The sequence below is a fragment of the Nelumbo lutea genome, chromosome 1 (assembly GCF_056320005.1).
Source record: "Nelumbo lutea isolate HS-2025 chromosome 1, American lotus-T2T, whole genome shotgun sequence".
Classification (NCBI taxonomy): domain Eukaryota; kingdom Viridiplantae; phylum Streptophyta; class Magnoliopsida; order Proteales; family Nelumbonaceae; genus Nelumbo; species Nelumbo lutea.
This window is the reverse complement of record NC_142684.1, coordinates 6,966,244-6,991,593: the sequence shown is the minus strand read 5'-3', so window position 1 is coordinate 6,991,593 and position 25,350 is coordinate 6,966,244. Positions and strand designations below refer to the sequence as shown.

The window sequence follows — 25,350 nt, the reverse complement described above, 5'->3', positions numbered from 1 at the left end:
TTGGGAGGTGTTTTATAGAAAGATTAATGCTTTGGATTGCTTGCAGAAGAAAAGGCATTTCATGTGTTTGTCCCCTAACTGGTGTGTACTTTGTAGGGCTAGTGGTGAGGATTGTTCCCAATTACTTGTATCTTGTTCCTTTTCTAGTGCTATTTGGATTTGGACTTTTTCTTTGTTTGGGTGCAGGTGGAATCTGTCCACAGACTTAAGTCAGCTGTTTGATCCTTTTCTAACTGGTGTGTACTTTGTAGGGCTAGTGGTGAGGATTTTTCCCACTTGTATCTTGTTCCTTTTCTAGTGCTATTTGGATTTGGATTTTTTCTTTGTTTGGGTGCAGGTGGAATCTGTCCACAGACTTAAGTCAGCTGTTTGATCCTTCCTTTCTTGTATGGCCTACAAAAAAGGGAAAATTGATGTGGAGATGTATTAGAGCAGCTGCATTGTGGACAATCTGGGAAGAGAGGAATGCAAGAATATTCAAAGAAAAGGAAAGAAGCATTCAGCCATACAAAATACTCCTGTACTGTCGACTCTAACAAGGCTGTTGAGGATTGTATCTTGACTAGGACCATTCATTGGTTGAGAATTATGGACTGACGATATTTGGAGACATTGGAGAGCGGTAGCTAATGGCCATACAAGGAAGGACAGGGAATCTGCTGTTTGGATCCCCCCGCCCGAAGGATGGGTAAAGCTGAACTTTGATGGCAGCAGCCAAGGAAACCTAGGCCCATCAGGGATAGGAGGGGTGCTGAGAGATACGGAGAGCAACATCTTAGCCTTGTTTTCAGGCCGCGTGGGAATAGGACACTCTAATAGAGCTGAGATTTTAGCGGCGGTACAAGGTATTCAGATTGCAGAACAATTAGGAGTTCAGCACCTGGTAGTGGAAGGAGACTCTCAGATTGTTGTGGGATGGCTGACAGGCCCAGCTTCAGTCATGTGGCGACACAGAGATTTATTGAGGGAAGTCAACTGGCTTACAAGAAACATGACTATTACCTCTCTTTGGGTGGGAAGATCAGCAAATACTTTAGCGGATGAGTTAGCTAAGCAGAGGGCCACAAGGGAAAATTTACTTTGGGCTGTTCTGTAATTTTACTTTTGGGTATTTCTGTTTTAATTTGATGTAATATATATATATATTTTTAAGAGGTAACAGCTCATGCCTCTTCTTGGGTTTCCTGTATTGCCTTTTTTCTGAACTAATAAATTATCTTCATTCATCAAAAATAAAAGAGGATGAATGGATGGTCTTGATAATATTAGTATTCCTTTTCCAATGCAATGTACAAGATCATATTTTATACATAGTAAGGAAAAATAAGTAATTTGTTACAAGTGGAAGGGGCTAGAAGAGCTAGGGGTAGACCACAAAGGACATGGTAGAAGTAGTAAGAAATGATTTAAACACTAATAATTTAGCGGTAGATATGGTTTTAAATAGGATGGATTGCTGAAACAGGATTCATGTAGCCAACACCATATAGTTGGGATAAGGCAGACAGCAATCACATTTGAGAGATCCGTTCTCCCAATCAGTCAAGCCTCTATTTATAATTTTATGTAACTTGTTTACATTATGTATAGTATTCAGCTCATACTGATGCACACAAGTCATGGACATGATGTACATTATGCATAAATATGCATATTTTAATATTTCTATGTAATTTTCTTTTATTTAGCTTTCTAAGTCAGAGTATATAGCCAAAAATGAAGTATAAAGCTGTGAAAAAAAAGCCCACCCAAGTTAAATTCCCCTTTTCCCTAGTTTTATATTGTTAACTATTGGCTTCATAGTCTTGGGGTCTTCTTGGGGAAGAATTCTGAGTAGGTTTTTCAGTAGGTGGGTGAGGTCCTTTCTTTTTTCCTTCTTGTTTTTTCTTATCTCCATCCCATTCTGCTGTTCTTATGTTATCTTTGAAGTCGTAGACTTGTGCCATTTTCTTGAAGGTGCTGGCTGACTTCATTGGTACTCTGAGGATTGAGCCCCAAACCTGTTCTGCTTCCGCATTCTGAATCCTAGACACATTTATTATCATATTGTTATTTAGATTGCATCTTATATATGGACTCCCTGAAATCGTGCTGCTATTTGTTTTCCATGGCAGGCCAACAGTCCAACTTCCTGCTAGGATGGTTTCCTTCTTTTTTGTTCTTGTCAGATGGGTGCACAAGAAGTTGGGGTATGAAGGAGATCTCCTTTCCTTACTGACTCCTGTGAATGTTCACCTGCTCTCACACACAAAGACATTCAACTGTTCTGTAGCTCAAAACCATATTGGATACTCACCAATTATATCATTAGAAGTAAGTCTTACTATTTATGTCATAGGCATTTCCTTGCTGATAATGGGTTCTTTCATTATTATTTTTGTTCTCCTATATGGGATTGTTCTCTCACCTCATCTATGCATTCTTCAGTAATATGGGAGCTGAAGATTGATTGATGTACAAGACATTTTATTTTCATGAATTATTATAATTATTCATGTGTATTTTGAAAATTTAAGTGGAGATTCCTTTTGTTCTTCTGTCAAATCAATCTTGTAAATTCCTTTGAATTCATCAGGGATTAATAATTTTTTCTTTTTTGCTATATCAAAATTCTTTGATGACTTGCACATTTGCAATTAAAGTTATCATCACTTATGCAAACCTAGTTTCATAATTATTTTCACCTGCTGGTAAGTGAGGATGCTCACATCAAGGTGAACTGTCGTCTCCCTTTATCTGCCATAAATTGATCAAGCAGTTGTCATCTATGCATTTCCTTGTTTACGGAATTTATTTAGTTCTCTTTTATGACCACATAAAAGAAGATATGGTTGGATAGTTAACAACATGAAATTGGCTACTTCTGGGACACAACATCTTCTTACTTCGAGATTTTTTGAGTGGCTGTCCTTGTCAATATTTTATAGCAAAACTAGTAAAAGCATGTCAAACCTATGCTGAAGTTTTACCTGTGCCTCGGATGGTTAATTACTGGATATACAGGAAGGTGTTACATTAACCATTGAATCATTCTCTCATTTAGAAGAAGCTTCACCTTCCATGAGATTCCGAAACTCTACTGAACCATCTAAAGCAAATATAATGCTCGGCAGTGGAAGAGGTAGGATTCACATTCTTAGTACATTTGGTGGTGGCAATTCTCTGTTTTCCTTTTAGAGCATGATGTTAATATTATCCTTTTTGCAGTTGCTGACATTCTTTTATGGAGAGATGAGAAGAAAACATTTTCTTGTTTTCTTGCTTCATCTCTATTATTTCACTGGTATATCCTTTCTGGAAGAACTTTTATCTCATCCACCGCCAGGCTTCTTCTAGTAGGCATAGCCATCCTTTTCAGTATTGGCTTTCTACCATCAAGAATGTAGGTATCGGCACCTCCCTGCTACATTCTAGTATGTTTTTAGCTTGCCTGTATTTTATCATGATAAGGTTGTATGCTATGCCTTCTGCTGCCACAAAATCTTCAATGGTACAACATAGTAACACATAATTATTGTGAATTTCCATTCACATAAATGAAAAAAAATGGGATATTTTATGATGATTCTTTTTATAATTGACTCAATTAATTTGGGGCATATGTTCCTCTTAGCATTCATTAGTTACCTTGAGTCAGGAAAAGAAAGTAATCAACTGTTTTTAAGTAGGGGTGTAACTCGGGCTGGCCCGAGTTAGCATTTTACACTGCTTCAGGCTTGGGCCTTCGGGCTGGACCCATTCGAATTTTGACAAGTCAAAGCTGAGCCCGTTGAAGTTGCACTCTTATTTTTAAAATGCCACCATGCAATTAACCTATTTAATGTATTCTATTACCTTATCTGATTATTTAGATAAAAAAATATAGATAAGTTTTCCTTTTCTTTATCTATGGAAGCATTGTTTATATAATCCTATCTGATAAACACATGGTTTATCCAAAGGGTCTCCTATCTGATTAGCAGTTTGGATCACACACATTATACTATATGGCAGAAATATGTTGGATTGTATAGGGATCTTGCACAATTAACCTATCTAGGAAACCTTTAACACAGAAAAACTAAAGCCCTTCCATATGGCCTTTATTTTCCTAACATTAGTCACTTAGAAGATTCTCTAGTCTTAATATAAATCCGATCAAATGAAGAACTTGTCGGTGTCGGTGGAAATACCAGTCATTCAAATATAGGAAATATGTCTATTTATGCCTGTTCCTACATGAAGAACGTATGCAGAAAGAGGCATTAAAAATCTAGAGCAAAAGAATATGGGAAATATATTGGAAATGTTGGAAACATAATATGGATGTATTGTAAAAATTATAAACATGGTGAAAAACATCATGAAATAGGCAAAAATATAGAATGCTATTTTATGTAGCGATAAAAGATGCATAGGTAGACCCTTTTAACTTATTATCTTGATCCAAGTCATCAAAACAACATGATAGAGTGAGTTCAAACAAAATATAAACTCAAAAAAGGTGCAAATAGTTCTAATAGATCGACCAAATAGTTTATTATAAATAAAAGCTAAGATTTAATTGTCTTTGAAAAGAATGTCAGTGATAATTGGTGTGTCCGAAAGTGCATCGTTAAACACCCTGGAACACCAGTTTAAACATTTATAATTTTACCGTTTCTCAAACAACTACTAATGCAGTAAAGGGATGAGAACAGGTCGTATCCACAGGGAAGCGAGGAAAAAGTTAATACGTACTTAGATCCAAACAAGAGAATGCAATCCAAACAACTACTAATGCAGTAAAGGGATGATAACAGGTTGTATCCACAGGGAAGCAAGGGAAAAATTAATACGTACTTAGATCCAAACAAGAGAATGCAATCCAAACAACTACTAATGCAGTAAAGGGATGAGAACAGGTCGTATCCACAGGGAAGCGAGGGAAAAATTAATATATCCAGACAAGAGAATGCAATCGGAAATGGCAGAAAATACGAAAATAAAATCTATTATTGCTGAAATTAAATGTTTCGAATTTAAGCAAGACAATAAATAAAAATCAGAATTTAATAAAGTATGGGAATCAACAAAGGAAATAAAAGAAATAAAAAAAAAACGACCCAAAATCCGGATCTGGTGGCGGTAGTTGCTGACCGGCTAGATAGCTTGCAGAAACCCCTCCTGACAAGAACCAGGCGTCTATCCTTTCTACAACCCTCAAACCCCTCGAGACACATTACCCTTGAACTGAATGAATTCAGATCTGCAAAACAGAGAAACGAACAAGAATTAAATCCCAAAAATTGCAAAAATAAAAATAACAGAAAAAAATGAAGAAAATAAGAGTGGTTGATCAGATCCAATGGTGGTAGTTGCAGAATGGTTGAACAACTTGCAAGAACCTCTCCTGACAAGATCTGGGCGTCCTCCCCTTCTACAACCCTTGAACTCATCAAAAAACCTTAGCCTTGTTAACTGGGTGAATTGACCAACCCCTTCTCCTATATGATGCATGTTCTAAAACATATCTAATCCTAGATGTTGGAATGCAAATTTAAAACTTTTAAAATATAAATTATTTTTTTTAATATATATTTTTTTATTTTTATATTCTTTAATTTTTTTTTATTTTTGAATTCGAAAATTTATAATTTAAATTCCGAAATTTGAAATTCAAATTCAGACTCAGATTCAAATTTAAATTCAGATTTGAAATTTAAACTCAAATTCGGAAAAAAAAAATTAATTTTTTTGGAATTCGAAAATTTTAAATTTAAATTTCGATATTTGAAATTCAGATTCAAATTAAAATTTAAATCTAAATTCAGATTTGAAATTTAAACTCAAATTCGAAAATTTCAACAATTTCCTATTTAACAATTAATTATTCAATTAAACAACTAAAAGAAAAGAAATTAAATAAAGCAACAAGTAATAATTGCAAACAGAAAATAAAACAACAATTAATTGTGCTTGTGAATAAACCCTAGTTGATTCTAGGTCAAAGTGGAGAAGAAGGAAGAAGAAAGAAAAGAGAAAGAAGGAGAAGAATGTTCAGCCAGACTAGAAGAGAGAATGTGAAAAATCACTCTCCTAGCCGACCAACTTGGATTTTATTCATAAAACTTGGAGTTACGAGAAAGACAGTTGTGTCCTATCATTTTGTCCCTCATATAAGATGGGACACAACTTAAACTCAGATACAATAGACCTTTCACTTCCAAGAAGATAAACTAGAATGACCAAAATACCCCTAACTCGAGTATTCTAACACTCCCCCTCAAGTTGGAGAGTATATATCGTATAGTCCCAACTTGTTACAAATGTAATCTATTCTTCCCCGAGACAATCCCTTTGTGAAGAGATCTGCCCTTCGATTTCCTGAGCTTACATGAGATGTAGTAATTACCCCACTTATCACTTTCTCTCTCACAAAGTGACAATCCACCTTAATATGTTTAGTTCTTTCATGGAAGACGGGATTGGATGAGATGTGAACAGCAGCTTGGTTATCATAGTACAGTGTCATGGGTTTGTCAATTGAGAACCCCATCTCCTGTAGTAAGTTCTTCATCCATACTAGTTCACATGTGGTATGGGCCATAGCCCTGTACTCTGCTTCTGCACTACTTCTTGCTATCACTGTTTGCTTCTTGCTCTTCCAAGTTACAAAATTGCCACTCAGGAAGGTACAATTACCCTGTGGTTGACCTCCTGTCTGATATAGAGCCAGCCCAGTCAGCATCTGTGTATCCTACTATCTCAAGAGTTCCCCCCTTTTGGTATAACAAACCACGACCTGGAGCACCCTTTAGGTACCTAACAATTCTTAGAACAACTTCCCAGTGAGGAACCCGGGGATGTTGCATAAACTGACTCACCACACTCACAGCAAATGATATATCTGGTCGGGTAATGGTCAGATAGTTCAACTTTCCCACCAACCTTCTGTATCTTCCAGGATCATCAAACTCTTCACCGGCATCCACACTTAACTTGGCATTGAGTTCCATAGGAGTCTCTACTAGTTTAGTACCTAATAACCTTGTTTCTTCAAGTAGATCAAGAACATATTTTCTCTGACATAGGTTGATCCCCTGTTTTGACCTTGCAACCTCAATCCTTAGGAAATACTTTAGCTTCCCCAGATCTTTCGTATTGAAGTGGTCCTGTAAGAATTTTTTCAGCTTGTCAATGCCATTGTCACTTCCAGTTATGACAATATCATCTACATACACGACTAGCAAGATTGTTCCATCCTTTGAGTTATAGATGAACATAGAATGATCAACTTGACATTGTTTCATCCCAAAGGCCTTCACCACTTCACTGAACCTGCCAAACTATGCACGTGGAGATTGTTTCAGTCCATAGATTGCCTTTTTGAGCCTGCACACCTTACCAGCCTCCTCTTGAGCAACAAACCCTGGTGGTTGCTCCATATACACCTCCTCAATAAGATCACCATGTGGGAAGACATTTTTTATGTCAAGTTGCACAAGAGGCCAATCATACATAGCAAATAATGAGATTAACACCCGAACTGAACCAATTTTAGCCACAAGAGAGAATGTCTCCATATAATCCACACCATATAACTGAGAATAGCCCTTGGCCACTAACCGTGCCTTCAATCGTTCCACACTGCCATCAGGAAGATGCTTCACTGTAGAGACCCATTTACACCCAACAGTGTGCTTATTAGGAGGAAGGGTGGTGAGTTCCCACGTGTGGTTATGTTGTAGAGCAGAGAGTTCTTCTTCCATGGCTTGCCTCCACCATAGTCTGAAATGGGATGAGAAGTACAAGTATGTTTACTTTTTCGCAAAGCAATAGGAAGATCATGATATGAGGGAGAAGGGGTAATAGCAGGATCTGTCGACAGGTGCTGAAGTGGAGGAGGAGTCGAAGCACTTCTGCAGGTATACACTTGAGTAATTGGCGGCCTCTCTGTAGTAACAGGCATATGATGTGCATCTGCAGTAGGAATGGGAGCTATGGGGAGAGGGTCCATAACCGGTACAGGAAGAGAAACCACAGAGGGAAAAGAAGAAACCCCGACATCTGAGAAAAAAGGAACTGATTCAAAGAAGGTGACATCAGAGCACACAAACGATTTATGAAATTTTGGGTTATAACACATACCCTTTCTGAGTCCTCAAGTAGCCAAGAAAAATACACTTCGTAGCTCGAGCATCTAGCTTGTCTACTCTAGGCCCCAAGTGTTGAACAAAACAAACACAACCAAAGACTCTTGGGGTGAGAGAAAATGGAGACAAAGTGGGAAGCAACACGGAGAAAGGGGATTGACTTCCAAGGATTGACATGGGCATCCGATTTATCAAAAAACAGGATGTAAGAACAGCATTACTCCAAAAATGTTTTGGGGCATGCATATTGATCATCAAGGACCGAGCAGTTTCAAGAAGATGTCTATTTTTCTGTTCAGCTACACCGTTTTGTTGTGGGGTGTAGGCACAAGAAGTTTGATGAATTATTCCATGATGTTCTAGGTATTGCTGAAATGGTGAGGAGATGTATTCTTTGGCATTATCGGAGCGAAGTATTTTCATAAGAACACCAAATTGAGTCCGTATTTCAGCATGAAATTTCTGAAAAATAGAGAACAATTCACTACGGTCTTTCATAAGGTAGATCCATGTCATCCTTGAAAAGTCGTCAACAAAGATTACAAAGTACTTAAACCCATTGTATGACACAACTTTAACTGGACCTCATACATCAGAATGAACTAAAGCAAAAGGACTAGAGACACGACTATCAATTCTTGGACTAAATGAGACTCGATGATGTTTTCCTAACTGACATGACTCACAATCTAACGATGAAAGATGACTCAAAGAAGGAACTAGTAGCTTCAAAGCCTTGAGATAGGGATGACCGAGTCTGTAGTGCCATTGGAGAGGAGTAAGAGACGACTGAAAAGCCACTAGGGGGCCACCACCATCAAGGTAATACAAACCACCTGCTTCATGCCCTCCACCAATCTTCTTCCCCGTCTTGAGATCCTGAAACACACAAGAAGAATGATAGAAGGTTACAGAACAATTAAGGGACTTGGTTAATCTGCTAATAGACATAAGATTAAACGGGAACTTAGGAACATATAAAACAGATGCTAAAGACAAGGAGGAGAAATCAATATCACCAACACCACAAATAGGAGATGTAGAACCATTAGCAAGAGTAACTGACTGAGATGTGGAGTGAGAAAGGGAAGAAAATACATCAAGAGTCCCAAACATATGGTTCGAGGCTCCGGAATCAATGATCTAGGGTGAGGCTTTGGAAGCTAAGCAAGCTATACCTGAATGGGCAAGTGTAGTTGTGTTCTGCTGAGATGTTTGAAGGAACTGCTCATATACTGCTCGTGGTACACTCACCATTTCCTACCCGGAAGCACAAGTGGGTGTGGAGGGGGTTGGGGCAGTTTGCTGGCTTTCAGTAATTGTGCTACTACTCTTAGATGTAGCGTGGTTAACCCAAGTGTTGGGTGGACCACGCAAATCATAGCAAAAATTAATTGTGTGCCCCTCTAAGCCACAATGTGTACATTTTCTCTGAGCATTACTCCTTCCTCTTCCACGGCCTCCCCCTGACTCTCGGCTTCCAGTCCAGCCACTAGCTCGGTTAAACATGTGTCCACCACGGTTGCTTGGAGGGCCACTGCTGCCACCACCACTTCTACTTCCACGACCACTCCCTTTAGTCACTACCAAACCAGATCTATCAGAGAAGGAAGAATGTTCCACCGGCTCAATGGATGTCCTTTTAAGATGGGCAAAAACTTCTTCAAGTGAAGGGAGAGCTGATCCCCTCAATATCTGTGCTCTGACAGGCTCATACTCAGCCTTCAACCCCACAAGAAACCTAGTCACATCAAGTTGTTCACGTTGCTTTTGTTGGATCTAGACATCTGATGTTAGAGGGTGATACACATTTAGCTCATTGCGGATGTTCCTCAAACTTGCATAATACTCCTCTAAGCTTTGACTTCCTTGCTTCAAATTGAAGTACTCTTGGTATAAATGATACACCCTAGTTGTGTTGTCTTGTCCAAAGTACAACTTTTTTGCATGATCCCAGATCTCTTTGGCTGTATCTAGGAACATGAAGTTCACACTAATCTTTAGTTCCATGTTGTTCCAAAGCCATGTCATTATTTGTGCATCATTTTGTTCCCAATCACTGAACCCAGGAGAATTAGATGAAGGTTTCTCCTCCCTCACATGTTTTACTTTCCTCTTGGCCTTCAACAACACCTCCACAAATTTTGCCCACGGTACATAGTTCTCACCATTCAACTTGATGGATGTCATTTGAACACTTATATAATCTGAAGAAAGCATGATGCTGGTTTTGTTGTCATTCCCATCTACGGAAGAATCCATCTCCATCACCTTCAAGTATACAACACAACCACACACTCTTTCACATGGCTTATCTCACTTATAGCACCACCAACCCCAGCTTTAAATACACATTACACACCACACACTAAGGCTGAAACCACTCAATCTTCACATCAAACACCTGGTCTGCACACTGCAAAACCATTCACCACCACACACTAAGACTGAAACCACTCAATCTTCACATCAAACACTTGGGCTGCACACTGCAGAACTGATTACACACAAGGTCTAGGACACAACCACGACACAACCACCACCGATCTACTGCTGAAATGCAGAGGAATACGACTGAAATGCATATCAGTCACATCGAGCATCACCACAACCAACTTTTGAAGCAACAAGAAAACATTCACAATCCTTTACTTGGACAAACAACAGTAGTGTTCATACCTGTCCACATTCAGCCTTCTTCAATACTGAATAGAGGGTTTAGTAAACCACTTCAACGACCACCACAGCAACGACTGGAGGCATTCTCACCTCCAGACCCACAAAACGACAACTCCTTTTCAGCCCCTTATCGAACCTCCACTCAGGTCAATCGAAAAAGAAGAAGACGACTGTGAAAGTTGGTGGGCGAACCCAGAAAGAGAACAACAACAAGAAAGAAATAAGGATACGACCTTATAGCTCTGATACCATGTGAATAAACCCTAGTTGATTCTAGGTCAAAGTAGAGAAGAAGGAAGAAGAAAGAAAAGAGAGAAGGAGAAGAATGTTCGTCCAGACTAGAAAGACAATTTTGTCCCTCATATAAGATGGGACACATAACTTAAACTCCGATACAATTGACCTTTCACTTCCAAGAAGATAAACCCGAATGACCAAAATACCCTTGACTCGAGTACTCTAACAATGCTAAACAGAATTAACAACTACCAAAAATAAATCCTAACAAACTAATTGCAAATCTAAAAATTAAACTGAAAATAAAATGATCAAAAAGAAAATTATGCAAGAAATAGATAAAAAAAGAAAAAAATACAAATCTAAAAAATTAAACCGAAAATAAAAATAAACAAAAGAAAAAAAATTATGCTGAAAATTATTTTATTTATATTTTTTCGTTTTTTTTTTATAAAAGAAAAACACAAATCTAAAAATTAATACGAAAATAAAATTAACAAAAGAAAAATACGCTGCAAAAATAAATAAAATAAACGAAAAATTTTTTATTTCTTTTTTTATTGTTTTTTATCTGAAGTAAAAGAAAAAAACGAATCTAAAATTTAAACTGAAAATAAAATAAAATAAACAAAAGAAATATATGTTGCAAGAAATAAAATAAAATAAAATAAACGAAATAAAATTGTTTTTTTAATCCGAAATAAAAGAGAAACACAAACCCAATAAAGCAAAAAAAAATCGAACAAGAAATTAAAATAAAGAAAGAAGAATAGATCTAGAAACAAAATGGAAGCAAAATAATACTAAAAATAAATAAATCAGATCTAGAAAAAAAATTAATTAAAAATTCAAAAATAACTATTCTATAAAAAAAGAGTGGGGAAATAAAAATAAGAAAATTAAAAATAAAATGGAACGACTACACCTGAAACACAATCCATTTTCTCTTCTCTTCTCTTCCATCCCACAGTCCCGCAACGCTCTGGTACCCCACCTTTCGCTATTCCTTCCTGCAGAATCAAAGAGAAACAAAAACTAAACTGAGATAACGGATCAAGTAATAAAATGAAAAAAGAAATAATGAAACAGATCCAAAAAAAGTAAATAATAATTTTTCTCCGTGCTTTCCCCGACAACGGTGCCAAAAACTTGGTGTGTCTGAAAGCGCGTCGTTAAACACCCCGCCGGAACACCAGTTTAAACATTTATAATTTTTACCGTTTCTCAAACAACTATAAATGCAGTAAAGGGATGAGAACGGGTCGTATCCACAGGGAAGCGAGGGAAAAATTTATATATACTTAGATCCGGACAAGAGAATGCAATCGGAAATGGCAGAAATTACGAAAATAAAATCTATTATTGCTGAAATTAAATGTTTCGAATTTAAACAAGACAATTAATAAAAATCTGAATTTAATAATGTATGGGAATCAACAAAATAAATAAAAGAAATAAAATAAAAAATGATCCAGAATCTAGATCTGGTGGCGGTTGTTGCTGATCGGCCAGATAGCTTGCAAAAACCCCTCCTGACAAGAACCGGGCGTCTATCCTTTCTACAACTCTCGAACCCCTCAAGACACCTTAGCCTTGAATCGAATGAATTCAGATATGCAAAACAGAGAAACGAACAAGAATTAAATCCAAAAGATTGCAGAAATAAAAATAATAGAAAAGAAAATGAAGAAAATAAAAGTGGTTGATCAGATCTAGTGGCGGTAGTTGCAGATTGGTTGAACAGCTTGCAGGAACCCCTCTTGACAAGATCTGGGTGTCCTCCCCATCTACAACCCTTGAATTCATCAAGAAACCTTAGCCTTGTTAACTGGGTGAATTGACCAGCCCCTTCTCTAGGGCCCCTTGGGTCCTTTTTATATAGAATGGTGGATATAACTGGAATTAGAGAGAAAGAGGGGGCGGCAGCTGGGTTTTTGTAGAAATATGGGTGCCCTAAGGTCTATAATGAAGGGTTAGGATGGTTTTAAGGTGATCCTAAGGCTGAAAAGAAAAGGAGAGGGCACCCAATATTATGTAGGGTTGGGATTTAATAGCTAAAAGTTGAATGGTGAAGATTAGAAATTAGGTGGCTCCCTAGAGTTAGAATGCTAAAAAGAGAGTTCCCTAGAATGGATGGTGGAAATTAGAAGGGATGAAAGGTGAGGATTTAGCAGTTAGGGGCGGCTAGGGGTTATTAAGAGTGAAAAGAATGGGTTAAAAGGTTCCCTAGGTTTTGCTAAGGCGTGGGGAGCATGCTAATACAGTAGGAGGGGCGCCGAACTGGGTTTAGCAGCTAGGAGGTGCCCTTCTGCTTTCAGTTTTTCACAAAAACACCCCCTCTCTCAGTTGGACTTTACATCAACTTCCCAAGATCTGCATTTCAGCCATGAAAACTTCCCAGTTTTGCCCAGAATTTGCACAAAGACCCTTAGAGGCCACAACATTGCATTTAACTAGGAAAAGGGCACATATTGACTATTCTAAGGCCGAAAATACCCCTGAATTGATGCCCTTAAGGCATCAAAATGCAGAGTTATCAATAATCATGTTTGTTAGGTGGGTAATAAACTGGTGCTCAACATATGTAGTTGCCAATTTTGTTATAATACAATCTCTTGTAGCCCACATAGCATTGTAGCTTTCATTGGGAAATATGTCGGTTCCAATAATATTTCGTGTTGGTACCCATGGAAATGGAAATATGTCATAGAAATATTGGGAATTTTGTGGACATTTTAAACCATGATTGTACATGTAGATAACACTAATGTGGACCCCGCTAAGGTGGTTAATTTCATGCCACAAGGATTTCAAGATTGAAAAATAAACAGAAACTTGTTTCTCACCTTGCTTGAGATTTTTAACCTCACATTTCAACTCATAAGCCCTAGCAACATTAAGGGGCTGAGAGTAGGTTTCTTTCACAACATCCCATATTTCTTTAGTTGTTTTTGCCCATAAGTAATTTCGGTTGATGTGTGGCCGCATGGAATTGCACAACCATGTCATCACCAAATAACTTTCCTGAATCCACTTAGCATAAGTGGGATCCTCTTTATTTGGTTCTTTCACATCTCCCAACAAATAATTTAGTTTTCCTCTTCCCCCAATGGCCATCATGGCTAATTGGGCCCACTCTAAGTAGTTTGAACCATCAAACTTTACAGTTGTAATCTGGTGTTTTCAATTATGCCACCTAAACCAATCCCCAAAACACCCTCCCCTTGGTGCTTGAACTCCATTCTTGGTTAGGGGTTAAGCAAAAAACACCTTCTATTTATTGTAACAATCAGCCTACTAGGTCTGAAAAAACTAACAATTGGCCTGGGTACAGAACTCCAAAAACAAAGATCAGAGAACAGAAATCAGATAGTAGCCAAACTTAAAAACAAGTCTAATCTCTTATCCAGACACAGTAACAATCCTGGATTTCAGGGTTTTCTCTTAAAACCCTAGAAGAGAAAAAGAAAAAAAAGTTCTATATAGTCGTACCTCACAAATTAAGCTATCCTTGTTGCTGTCCACAAGAAGGAATAAGACCTTACCCAGGAATTTCCGAGAAAAAAAAAACCTGATCTTGATTCAAAAAAATCTTTCTGAAATTCTGATCGCCAACTTCGGTTTGCTCAAAACTGATCTTGATTCTGATCAACCCAAGAAACTTTTGAAACAGAACTGATCTCGAAGAAAAATCTTCTTGATCGCCAACTTCAATCTTGATGAGAAAACCAAAAAATCTGATTGGCACCTCCAATCTTGACCAAAGTCCTAACCTTGATCACTTAATTCTTCTCTGATTCTTCCTGGTTACAATGAGCACTTTCCAATCCTTGGACGGTTGCTGAAGACTTCTTGTAATCTCCAAGAATCCGTCGAATGAAAAAAATTCAGCCCTAAATAATTCTCATGTGGTTGGCTGAATTAATTCCACATGAGAAACCCTAGATCGAAATGCTCTGATACCAAGTAGTCACTCGGGATTGAATAGACACTTAAAAGGAGAAGATAAAAAATAAGAAAAGAAGAGGGAGAAAAGAGGAAGAGAGAGAGAGAGAGAGAGAGAGAGATTTTGATAAAAGAGAGTTGGGTTGATGTGTTTAAACAGCTGCCCCCTTCTTAAATTTATATACATAGTATTATCATACTTGTAAAAGGACTGAATTGCTTACATGGCAAGATAAGATAAGATAAGCTGAAAAAAGACTAATCCTAATCTTATCCTAATCTTGTAAAAAACTAGTCCTAATCTTATCATAAAGAACTAATCTTAGTCATAACTTATTGCTGACATACGAACAGTGAGGACCACCTTAGTGGGGTCCACATTAGTGTTCTCACATCAACATGCAACTTCATTGCTGAAAATTCCATTATGTAGACCAGCTCCTGAATGTCCAAAGTGATCATAAAGAGGTTTTGGAGTTTTGTAATACAACTCTCTTTTATTCTTTCTTGTACTTGAGGAGGACATAATTGCCCTTTCCCACCTTTTGTAACTTAAGAATATATAATACAACTCTCTTTGGGTGTGTGGGCACATTAGCCACAGCCACATAAACATTCTTTCTTCCAAAAACTGTCTCTGACAAGCCCAACATGTGAAACGCATTTGGGTGTGTGGGCACATTCAGCCAATATGTGCCCAATATAGACCGATGTTCTAGCTATCAGCTGATACATTATGATTTTAATATCTAAACCCAATGCCTCTCTTTCTCTCCCCCTCTCTCCCTATAATTACTTATGCATTTTGATTCATAAGTAAACTTTCTCTTCTTAGTGGATGCTTGTCAATAAATACTAAACTTGACTATTATTAAGAAAAATTATATTGATTTTCTAAAAATTAAGGTATATACATACACATTTTAGTTCTTCCATCAATTTTCAATTGTTACCAATTGTGTCTCGATATCTCATATTTTCTATAAACCATTGAAGTATGGTTTTTATGTTTAAATAACTTATTTATAGTCATACAAAACTTGTATTTATTGTTATCAACATAGTTTTTAGAATTTATTTGAATTTCCTAGTGTATCCGTGTGTATCCTAATATTTCTCTTAAAATTACTTTGAGTCTTGTTCCAAATTGATCAACTTAGAGAATTTCCATTTTATATTTTTTCTGTAATTTCTTCTGAATTGATATCTTTTTAAGGGACTGAATTGCCAGTAGACCTGTTCATGGGCCGAGCTGGGCCGGGCTTTTACTCATCATTAATGGAAATACCCTAGGCCCGAGCCCGAAGCCTGGCCTTGATAAAAAGCCCGAAGCCCGACCTAATAAAAGAAATTACAATTTTCCCTATTCAAATTAGAATTAAAAATTCAGATGGTTTTTTTTCCTATTTAAATGAACAATGGGCCTACAAGATGGTTTTTTACCCTTTCTTTTACGTTTTAAAACATAGTTTTACATTCTTAAATCAAAAAATTTATTCAAATGGACATAATCACATAACCCATTTTTAGGTCGGGCTCGGGCTGGGCTATTTTTGACAAAACCCGAGCCCGGCTCGAATTTATTGCGGGCCGGGCTTTTTGGCCCGAGTTTAAGCCCGTGGGCCTATAAACATGTTCAAGCCCGTCCGGGGGCCGGGCTGGGCCGGCCCGGCCCATTGGGCCACCCAACCCATGAACAGGACTAATTGCCAATATGATTGATTGTTCTCTCCAGTCAAAATTTTCAAGTTTCCCCTTTATTTTTTCTTCTGGTTTGTACAGAACTGTTGCATTCTTGTCATTTTGGATGCCTTCATTCTATATTTAGGAATGGAAGTCAGTGGAATTTGGTTTAGAAATGTCCCTTCCACCCTATTGCAGTTTCACTATTCCTCTTTTGCCTAGTGGAAAATTTCTCCTTCAGGCATTTTTACTATTAAGTTTTTGTTACAGGTTTGGTTTCACTTTTCAAGGAATCTCTTCATATTTTGAAATTTCAGAATCAGTGATTAGAGATGCTTTTTTGTTCATTGCATCTGTTTGGAATAGAGCAGTTCTTACATTAAGATCATTGGCACAAGGAAGTGACTGGAATTTTTTCTTCAAGGTAAGTTTTGTGTAATTACTACGTAATGAAAACCAATAAGACGTTGCCTTTCTCCATACTGATTTAAAGTAAATTTCATGCTTATAATGTCATTTTCAGTGGATGGAACTCTATGGTATAGTTATTCTAGGTCTAACCATCATATAAGAAGATCCAGAAAGGTTTTGTGCATGTAGAGGGTCCTGACCCACCAATTAGAGATTAGATCTTTGAGATCTAGTCCAGAAGTTGAATCCAACATTTCAAGGAGTTGGCAGATTTTGATCATTGTTGCCATCTGGTTTGGTTGGTTTTGATAATGCCATGCTATCATGTTAGTTTCTTTAAGCTAAACCTTATTTTTACAAAGTATATTTCACCAAAAATTAATTTTTATGATGATTTGTCAAGGTATACCTAGTGTTTTAAAAGGCATGGGAGGCGTACGCCTGGAGGCACGCCTCCAGGCGAGGCGTTCTCAAAACGCCCTGAGGCATATGCCAAAGGCGTTGACACCTTTGAGGCGTATGCCTCGTGTGCTTTTTTCATTAGGCATGCTAGAGGCATACGCCTCGTGTGCCTCATGCACACTTCATATAAAAAGACTGAAAAAAAAAGAGAAAAAGGAAAGGAAAAGAAAAGAAAGGGGGAAGGGAAAGAAAAAGAAAGAAAGAGAAGAAAAGAGAAAAGAGAAAAGGAAAGGGAAGAGTAGAAAAGATAAGGAGAAAGAAAGTGGTCTGCCCCTGGCCCCTTTGGCTAGGGGGCGGAGCGCCCCAGACCCTAACCCCCGCCCCCCTTTTCAATGCAGCCCATTTTTTTTGTGCTAGGCTTTCAACTAGTGTCATGCAATTTTGTTCTTCTTAATATAAAGAAAATATTAAAAATAAAGAAAAATGAGATCCCCCTTCCTCTTCTTTCTCCTAACCCCCTTCCTTTTAAGGTGGCTTGCGCCTCCTTGTGTTTGGGAGGCTTACGCCTCTTACGTTCTGAACTACACCTGACACCTCTAGGTAGTGGAACGCCTTGTGTCATGCCTCCATGTTTTAAAACATTTGAGTATACCTTCCATATATTTTAGAAATGTTCATGTTATAAAGCACACTCCCTACATGTCCATGCAATCTGGTATCATCCTGTTATGTCTGACAAAAGTAGGTAAAGCATGCAAAGTTATCCAAGTGTCATTTTTGTCAATATAATATTATATTGGGGTTTTTCCTTCTCTCATTTTTTATTTGGGAGGGGAGGAGGAAAAGACACATGAATTTCTTTCTGTTTTATGTTTTGCCTGGGGTAATCAAAATTCTGCTTTGGAGAAGCTTCCAAGCAGATTTACATTGATTTGAGTTGGAGAACCAATCCATGAATGCTTTGTGTAGATCTCTCCAAATCCTCCTTGGAAATGTTATAAACAATAAAATCATTGTATCTAGGATAAGGCAGAAACTTGGAGCGAAAAAAAAAAAAAATCTGCTTGGACTCAGAGGATATTTATATTTTCATTGAATCACTACAAACTGAAACTTTGTCAAGCCCAAAATCATCAGCAAGCACTGAATTCTCTAGTTTACCAGGCCACTGCCACTTCATTGCTGGCATAACTTGGAACAGTCTTAGCACTTTGGGCAGACATAACTATCCAGGACCTACATAGACAGAAGCTGCTACTGCACAACTTGACTTGTAGACTTGTAGTTCCATGGAAGTAATATATAACCCACAAGGATACTCAAATATGGACTCTAACCGTTAAACCAACTTCAAAACCAGAGCAACTCAAATATAAACCCAAAATAGAAATTTTTTAATCATGTCATAGGCTTAGACCCTATTATCAAAATTTTTTTCTACCCTATTATATGACTCTAAAAATATGTTAGATTTACATTATCATGATCTTGTCAGATAGATTGCTTAATAACCTATCTAATGACACCAAAATCACACAAAATGGGCATTTCAAGATTCTAAGAACTCCCTAATAGGACTCTAATAAGACTCTTTGAACTAGTTTGACCCTTTAAGAAACTTAAATGATAGTCCCAAGGCACTAATAATCTATAAAATAAACTTTAGAAACTTAAATTGACCAAAAGTTGAAGGGACCTTAGAGAGCAAAGTGACAACCTAAGTAGAGCCAACTCATGATCTAGTCTAGTAATCACCAAACTAAAGTTGGCCAACGAAAAGCCAACGATACCATGCCAAAGAAACTGAAGTTGGTCATTAAAAGGCCAATCACAATCACCAAGCTGAAGAACCAACGATGTCAAACAACTAGATAACTGAAGATGCCAACAGAATTGCCAAAACAGAGTTGACTATCGGAAAGCCAACTATGGTGAAATCCATAAACCAAAGTTCGTCAACAGAAAGCCAATCATGAACTCCATAAACCAAATCAAGGAATTGGAGTTGGCCAACTAGATTAAGTGAATCAAAATCCCAAGTCTCCTATGGAGATCAAAACTCCAAGGGTTTCCTCAACAATAGCTCAGAACTGATGAGCATAATAAAGGATCATTGCTGAAACATTTCATCAAACATCTTCCATGAAGAAAATGTATGAGGTAAACAAATTGGATATTGGACAGTTCATTTTCTCGAGCAACAAATAGTCACCTTGAGATTCGGTGTTACATGCTGGTATTGATAATCATAAATTGACCAGAGAAATTGCAGAGCTTCTATAACATTTCTTTGAAAAGTTAGAACTCCCAAAGAAAAACACCAAACTTGGTTAAATGACCAGCAGTCAACCTTTATGACAATAATTAAACAGCTGATATGCAACATAGAAACCTGAATTTTCTTGAAGATATGAACCGGTTTAAATGCTAAAGAGCATAGCCCACAAGACAATGAGGGAAAAGATAAATCCATCCATGGAAAGAGTCCTTCCAGAGAACCAACAAAGGAGGAAATTAAAAAAAAAAAGAAAAAAAGAAAAAACTTTAATAGCATAGCATTAAAATAAGGACTGGAAGACACCCTAGTTTACCAATCATATCAGATTTCCTTGCCCAAATGGCCCTTTGATAAGAAATAATATCACCCCTTTAGGGGTCTAGTAAAATTCCAGAAAAATGATGAAAAATACTCACAAATATTCCCCATTGAATGGTAAAAGTCCCTTTTTTTATCAGAAAAATGAGAATTTTATTCAATTAATATAATTAAAATAGAGTTACATCAGAAAGAACGCAGACAATTCAATAGAAAATGTTAAATTAAAGCCCAAAAAAGTTGTTGCCTTTGAACTCCCTGTTTAGCTAGAGTCAGCCATTCCATTTGCAGTTCTCCTGACCCATGTGAATGAGGCATTAAGTTCCATTGCTATGCTTACTATCTCCCTTAATGGTCTGTAGTTCCAGGGAACATTAGTGCTTGAATTGGGCCAAGATATCACTGTTTTTGAGTCCCCTTCTATCCCCAAGTTCTTAAGATCAGCTTGCTTGGCAACCTTTAGCCCTTGCAGTAGGGCTAACAGTGAGCAACTTTTATCTTTATGGCCTCCACAATAGCCTTTTTTGACCTATGCTTCTTATTGAAGATTCTTGCATTCCCTTCCTCCCATATTGTCCAAACCTCTGCCACCCTTGCTGATTTCCACATAACCTTTCCTCTTTTTGTTGGCTGCCTTAGAAAGTTTGGATTGAAGAGGCTTACTACATCTCGGGGAGCACTCCACCTACAACCAAAGAGAGATCATAGAGATTCCTGTACAAAAAGGACAAAGGGGCAATGGATCAATAAATGGGGCAAGGGTTCACCATTAGCAGAGCAAAGGATGCACATATAAAGGGAGAGGCATTTATTGGGCCTCCTTTTTTGAAGCATGTCACAAGTATTTATCTTCCCAAGAAACACCTCCCAACTAAGAGCTAGAATTTTTGGTGGAATGGGCTTGCTCCAAATCTCTTTCATCGGAAAATTCTCACCCCCAACAGGAGTTTGTACAAGGGTATTGAAGAAAGAAGCACAAGTAAAGGTTCCATCAGAAGAAGCAGACCATACTCTGGTGTCCTCCAAAGATGGATCGAAGAAAATTGACTTAAGAGTATCAAGCAAACAAATAAGAGACTCTTATTCATTATCCCTCAAGCCCCTTTTGAAACCAAAACCCAACTCAATCTAGAGTGAGAAAAGGTGACTAAATTTGAGATGGGTTGTAACTTGTAGTTAGAGATTGAATATAGATCAGTGAATATGGAGCAAAAAGGAGTATCACCCAGCCAAAGATCTTCCCAACAAAGCACCCTAGATCCACATCCCACATCAAATCTGATGAGATTAAGAAAGATAGGATATACCTCTTGTATTGCTTTCCATGGAGAGCTCAAAGAAGATGTGGTGGCTATCTTTGCATCCCATCCATTGTTCATCAGCCCGTGAATGCTTTCTATCACCTTGTGCCACAACCTATCTCTTGCCAATGGGAATCTCCAAAGTCACTTTCCTAACAAAGAACTCCTATGAACTAAGTTCCCCAGTCCTAAGCCTCCCTTTGTTTTGCTGACTTGTTCACACTTTGACTAGATGATCCCTCTTTTCCTCCCCATGTTCCCAGAGAGAATCCCTCATAAGTTTTCTAGATAGAGAATCCCTCATAAGTTTTTCTAGATGTCCTGCCACTCTAACTGGGATTCTAAAAGTTGAAAGGAAATAGAATGGTAGATTTGCTAGAATTTCTCTAATCAGTTTTATTCTCCCACTTATGGACAAATAATTCCTCTTCCATAGTGCCAACTTCCTTGTGAACCACCACTAGCTTCCAAAAATCTTCTAATCTTGGATTTCCTCCCAATAGTAGCCCTAAGTAGACCTGTTCATGGGCCGGGCCGGGCCAGGCTTTTACTCATCATTAATGGAAATACGCTATGCCCGAGCCCGAGCCCGAAGCTCGACCTAATAAAAAAAATTACAATTTCCCTATTCAAATTAGAATTAAAAATTCAGATGGTTTTTTTTCCTATTTAAATGAACAATGGGCCTACAAGATGGTTTTTTTCCCTTTCTTTTACGCTTTAAAACACAGTTTTACATTCTTAAATCAAAAAATTTATTCAAATGGACATAATCACATAACCCATTTTAAGTCTAATTTTAGATCGGGCTCGGGTCGGGCTATTTTGACAAAACCTGAGCCTTGCTCGAATTTATTGTGGGCCGGGCTTTTTGGCCCGAGTTTAAGCCTGCGGGCCTATAAACATGTTCAAGCCCGTCTGAGGGCCGGGTCGGCCTGTCGGGCCACCCGACCCATGAACAGGTCTAGCCCTAAGTACTCCAATGGCCATTGTTTGACTCCACATCCCAAAATCTCTGCTAGCTCTCTCAAATTTTCATCTTCCAAGTTAATCCCTGCTACACAACTTTTCCCCCAATTAACCTTCAATTTGGAGAGTGATTTAAAGGTGGTGATGAGCTCACGAAAAATTTCTTATGCTCTCCTGGTTACCTCCCCCACAGAATAAGATGATGTCATCTGCAAACTGCAAATGTGTGACTGTCACCTCAAGCCTTCCTACCCTCCATCCTCTAAAAAGGTTTCTCTGATCAACCTCCATGATCATCCTACTTAGGACATTAGCAATTAAAGTGAATAGGAATGGGGAAAGGGAATTCCCTTCTCTCAATCCTCTTTTCGCTGGAAAGTAGTCTCTAGAGTCTAGCCACACCATTAATCATGATCGAGTATTGCACTGAACTAAGGCATCCCTTCATCCACATCCTCCACCACTTCCCTATCCCAATTCTCCCCATAATTTCTAGGAGAAAAGACCAGTCCACAAATTCATAAGCCTTCTCTAAATCCAACTTGCACACCACACCCCTCCCTCTCCTCCTCTTCTCTAATACACATTCATTTGCTACCAACACCCGGTCCCTTACAAATTGCTTTACAAATTCAAGCATTATAGATCTTGTGTAAACAATAACTCATTTGTTAGCCTTCATTGGTTCACCAAACTAGCTCCCACACTAAACATGCTCCAATACCATGTCAACTAACAAAAAAGAGACTAGTAAATCAAGAAGATAGGAAGAAGAAATAGAGAAAACACCAAAGTTTGACATGGTTCAGCTCGGTAGCTTACATCCACAAGAAGAGAGGGAAAAATATCCACTAGGAGAAAAGAGATACATGACTGACCTCTCTACAGACTCACAACAAGATATCCACTCTCACTTTAACCCTAATCCCACATAGAGGCCCAATTATATCAGGTTTTCACAGAGGTCCCTTTTCATTCCATAAATACATACAAGTCCCTAAATGCAAGGTTCAAAGTATTGATACGATACGAGTTTTGGTCGTATCATATCGGTACTTAGAAACGGCCGATACATACTTCTTTTTTAGTTTTTTTTTTTCAAAGTTCATTTTTTTGGAAAGCTTATAAGATATTTTTTATTATTAAAAAAAATTGGGGGTCCAAAACACCTAGAAACAGGCGTTTTGGACCGTATCTTTTTCAAAAGGTACGATAAAATACGCCCCGTATCGGGCGTATCGTATCGATACTTTGAACCATGCCTAAATGTTATCAACATTGCCGATGTACCCCTATAACCTATAACACCAAGATAGGTAAATGCAAAATAACGTCAAGATCAACTACCATTGACTATTTGACCATAATCAATGACTGGATGAGCTAATTAAAATAAAGGGGCATTATGTGATGTGCACAGTAGAAGATTATGGTGGACATATAGTAGTATCTTTTGTTCTTTTCAATTATCAAATATATATATATATATATATATATATATATATATATATAGAAGTATCTTTGTTTCCTGAAGAAATAGGAGAGGTGAGTTGAATTGATTCTTTCCTTTTTATATATTTTACATGAATTGATTCTTTACCACCTTCATGTCTAAAGTTGTATGGTAGTGTGTAAGGGGGGTGTCCAATGGAGGTTATATTTTACTTCTTAAGTTTCTGATAATTCCCTATAAAAATTTCAGGTTGCAATGCCTTTATATTTTCTGAGGTTGCTTTTATCATTTTCCTTCTCTGTAGTTGTCAGTGCAGGTAAGGTGTAATATAAGCTCAGACTCAGAAGGCAGTTTAATTTCTATCTTTTTGTTTTGATTTTTTATAACACTATTGAAACACAATGCAGCATTGGTTTTTGTGTTCACTGCATTCTTTGTGTATGAGCAATATGAAGATGAAGCCAGTAGAGTAACTGAAGCTGTTACCATTGGTATGAGGAAACTAAAGGGATTGTTGATTAGAAAATTGCCACCATCCTTATCAGCATTTGCTTGTAATTACAACATACTGGCTCAAGACGAATTTCCTGCTGGACCTAAGGATCAACAGATTCAACACCAAGAGTAGCTAATAACTTGTCCAGTTTCATTAACTGTTAAATTCTTGCAGTATAGATCAAGCCATAGAGATGGGGTAAGTTTCTTCACACACTAGAAGCATTGTGATTTAGTAATCCATATATTAGAAAGTCTTGAAGTACCTCACTACTTTGTTGGTGCCTTCTTGATGAGTATCTTATTGAGCATGGATGTACTAATGAATTTCCCAATGGCAGACATTGTCATGTCTGGTAAATCACTAGTAAAGAAGATCAACCGGCCTCTGTAATGGTCCTTTATCAGCTAACTACTCACTTTCATTCACATTTAATAGGTTTATGTTTAGTAGAGAACATCGGAACAGATTTACCTCCCAACTTTCATTTATCTTCCAATAATGTAAGACACTATTTTTGTAGGAATAAGAATTCTTGAACTTGCTGTTTCACTACCAAGGAATTATTTGAAATATCATACGTTTTTTGTTTCAATTTCTAAAGTTGTTTCAACTACCAAATTCAATTCCATTTAGTAAACTCAATAAATAATTGTGGTGATATGGTGCATATGCTCTTCATTTAGTTCCATATCACCAGACAAAAGGTATCAGTACTGCTCAAGACCAAACAACAAATGAAGATATTATTATTGAGAATATCTGAATGTGAATATTAGGTTATATTGAACCAAAAAAAATATGAATATGAAGTTATAATGATCCAAAAGAAAATATGAATATGTAGTTATTTTCCATTCTTATGACCCAAAACTCTTGTTGGTTTGTTAAGCTAGTATCTAAGATTCATGAACCATGAAGAAAGTCGAGCCAAATGAATGTCTAAAAAGGAGAAGATCCTCTTCTCATTAACATCAACAAAGATGACCTAGATTGTCAAACAGGACCTTTTCAATAGATATAGACTATAGAGATCAAGTAACCCAGCTGTTAAGAGCCCTTAC

The 25,350-nt window shown here is 37.5% G+C and overlaps 1 protein-coding gene across 1 annotated transcript in view; it reads left to right on the top strand.

Annotated features, from left to right (window-relative positions):
* LOC148873365 (3-beta hydroxysteroid dehydrogenase/isomerase family protein) overlaps positions 1-24,881 on the top strand; it is a 53,231-nt gene extending 28,350 nt beyond the window's left edge. Inside the window, exons 7-12 of the mRNA XM_088951883.1 lie at positions 2,115-2,313; positions 3,004-3,121; positions 3,208-3,382; positions 16,929-17,082; positions 24,040-24,106; positions 24,198-24,881. Of these exons, the coding sequence (XP_088808009.1) occupies positions 2,115-2,313; positions 3,004-3,121; positions 3,208-3,382; positions 16,929-17,082; positions 24,040-24,106; positions 24,198-24,418 (934 nt within the window). The 3' untranslated portion in view covers positions 24,419-24,881. The remainder of the gene's footprint in view (positions 1-2,114; positions 2,314-3,003; positions 3,122-3,207; positions 3,383-16,928; positions 17,083-24,039; positions 24,107-24,197) is intronic.
* The last annotated feature ends 469 nt before the right edge of the window (positions 24,882-25,350 follow it).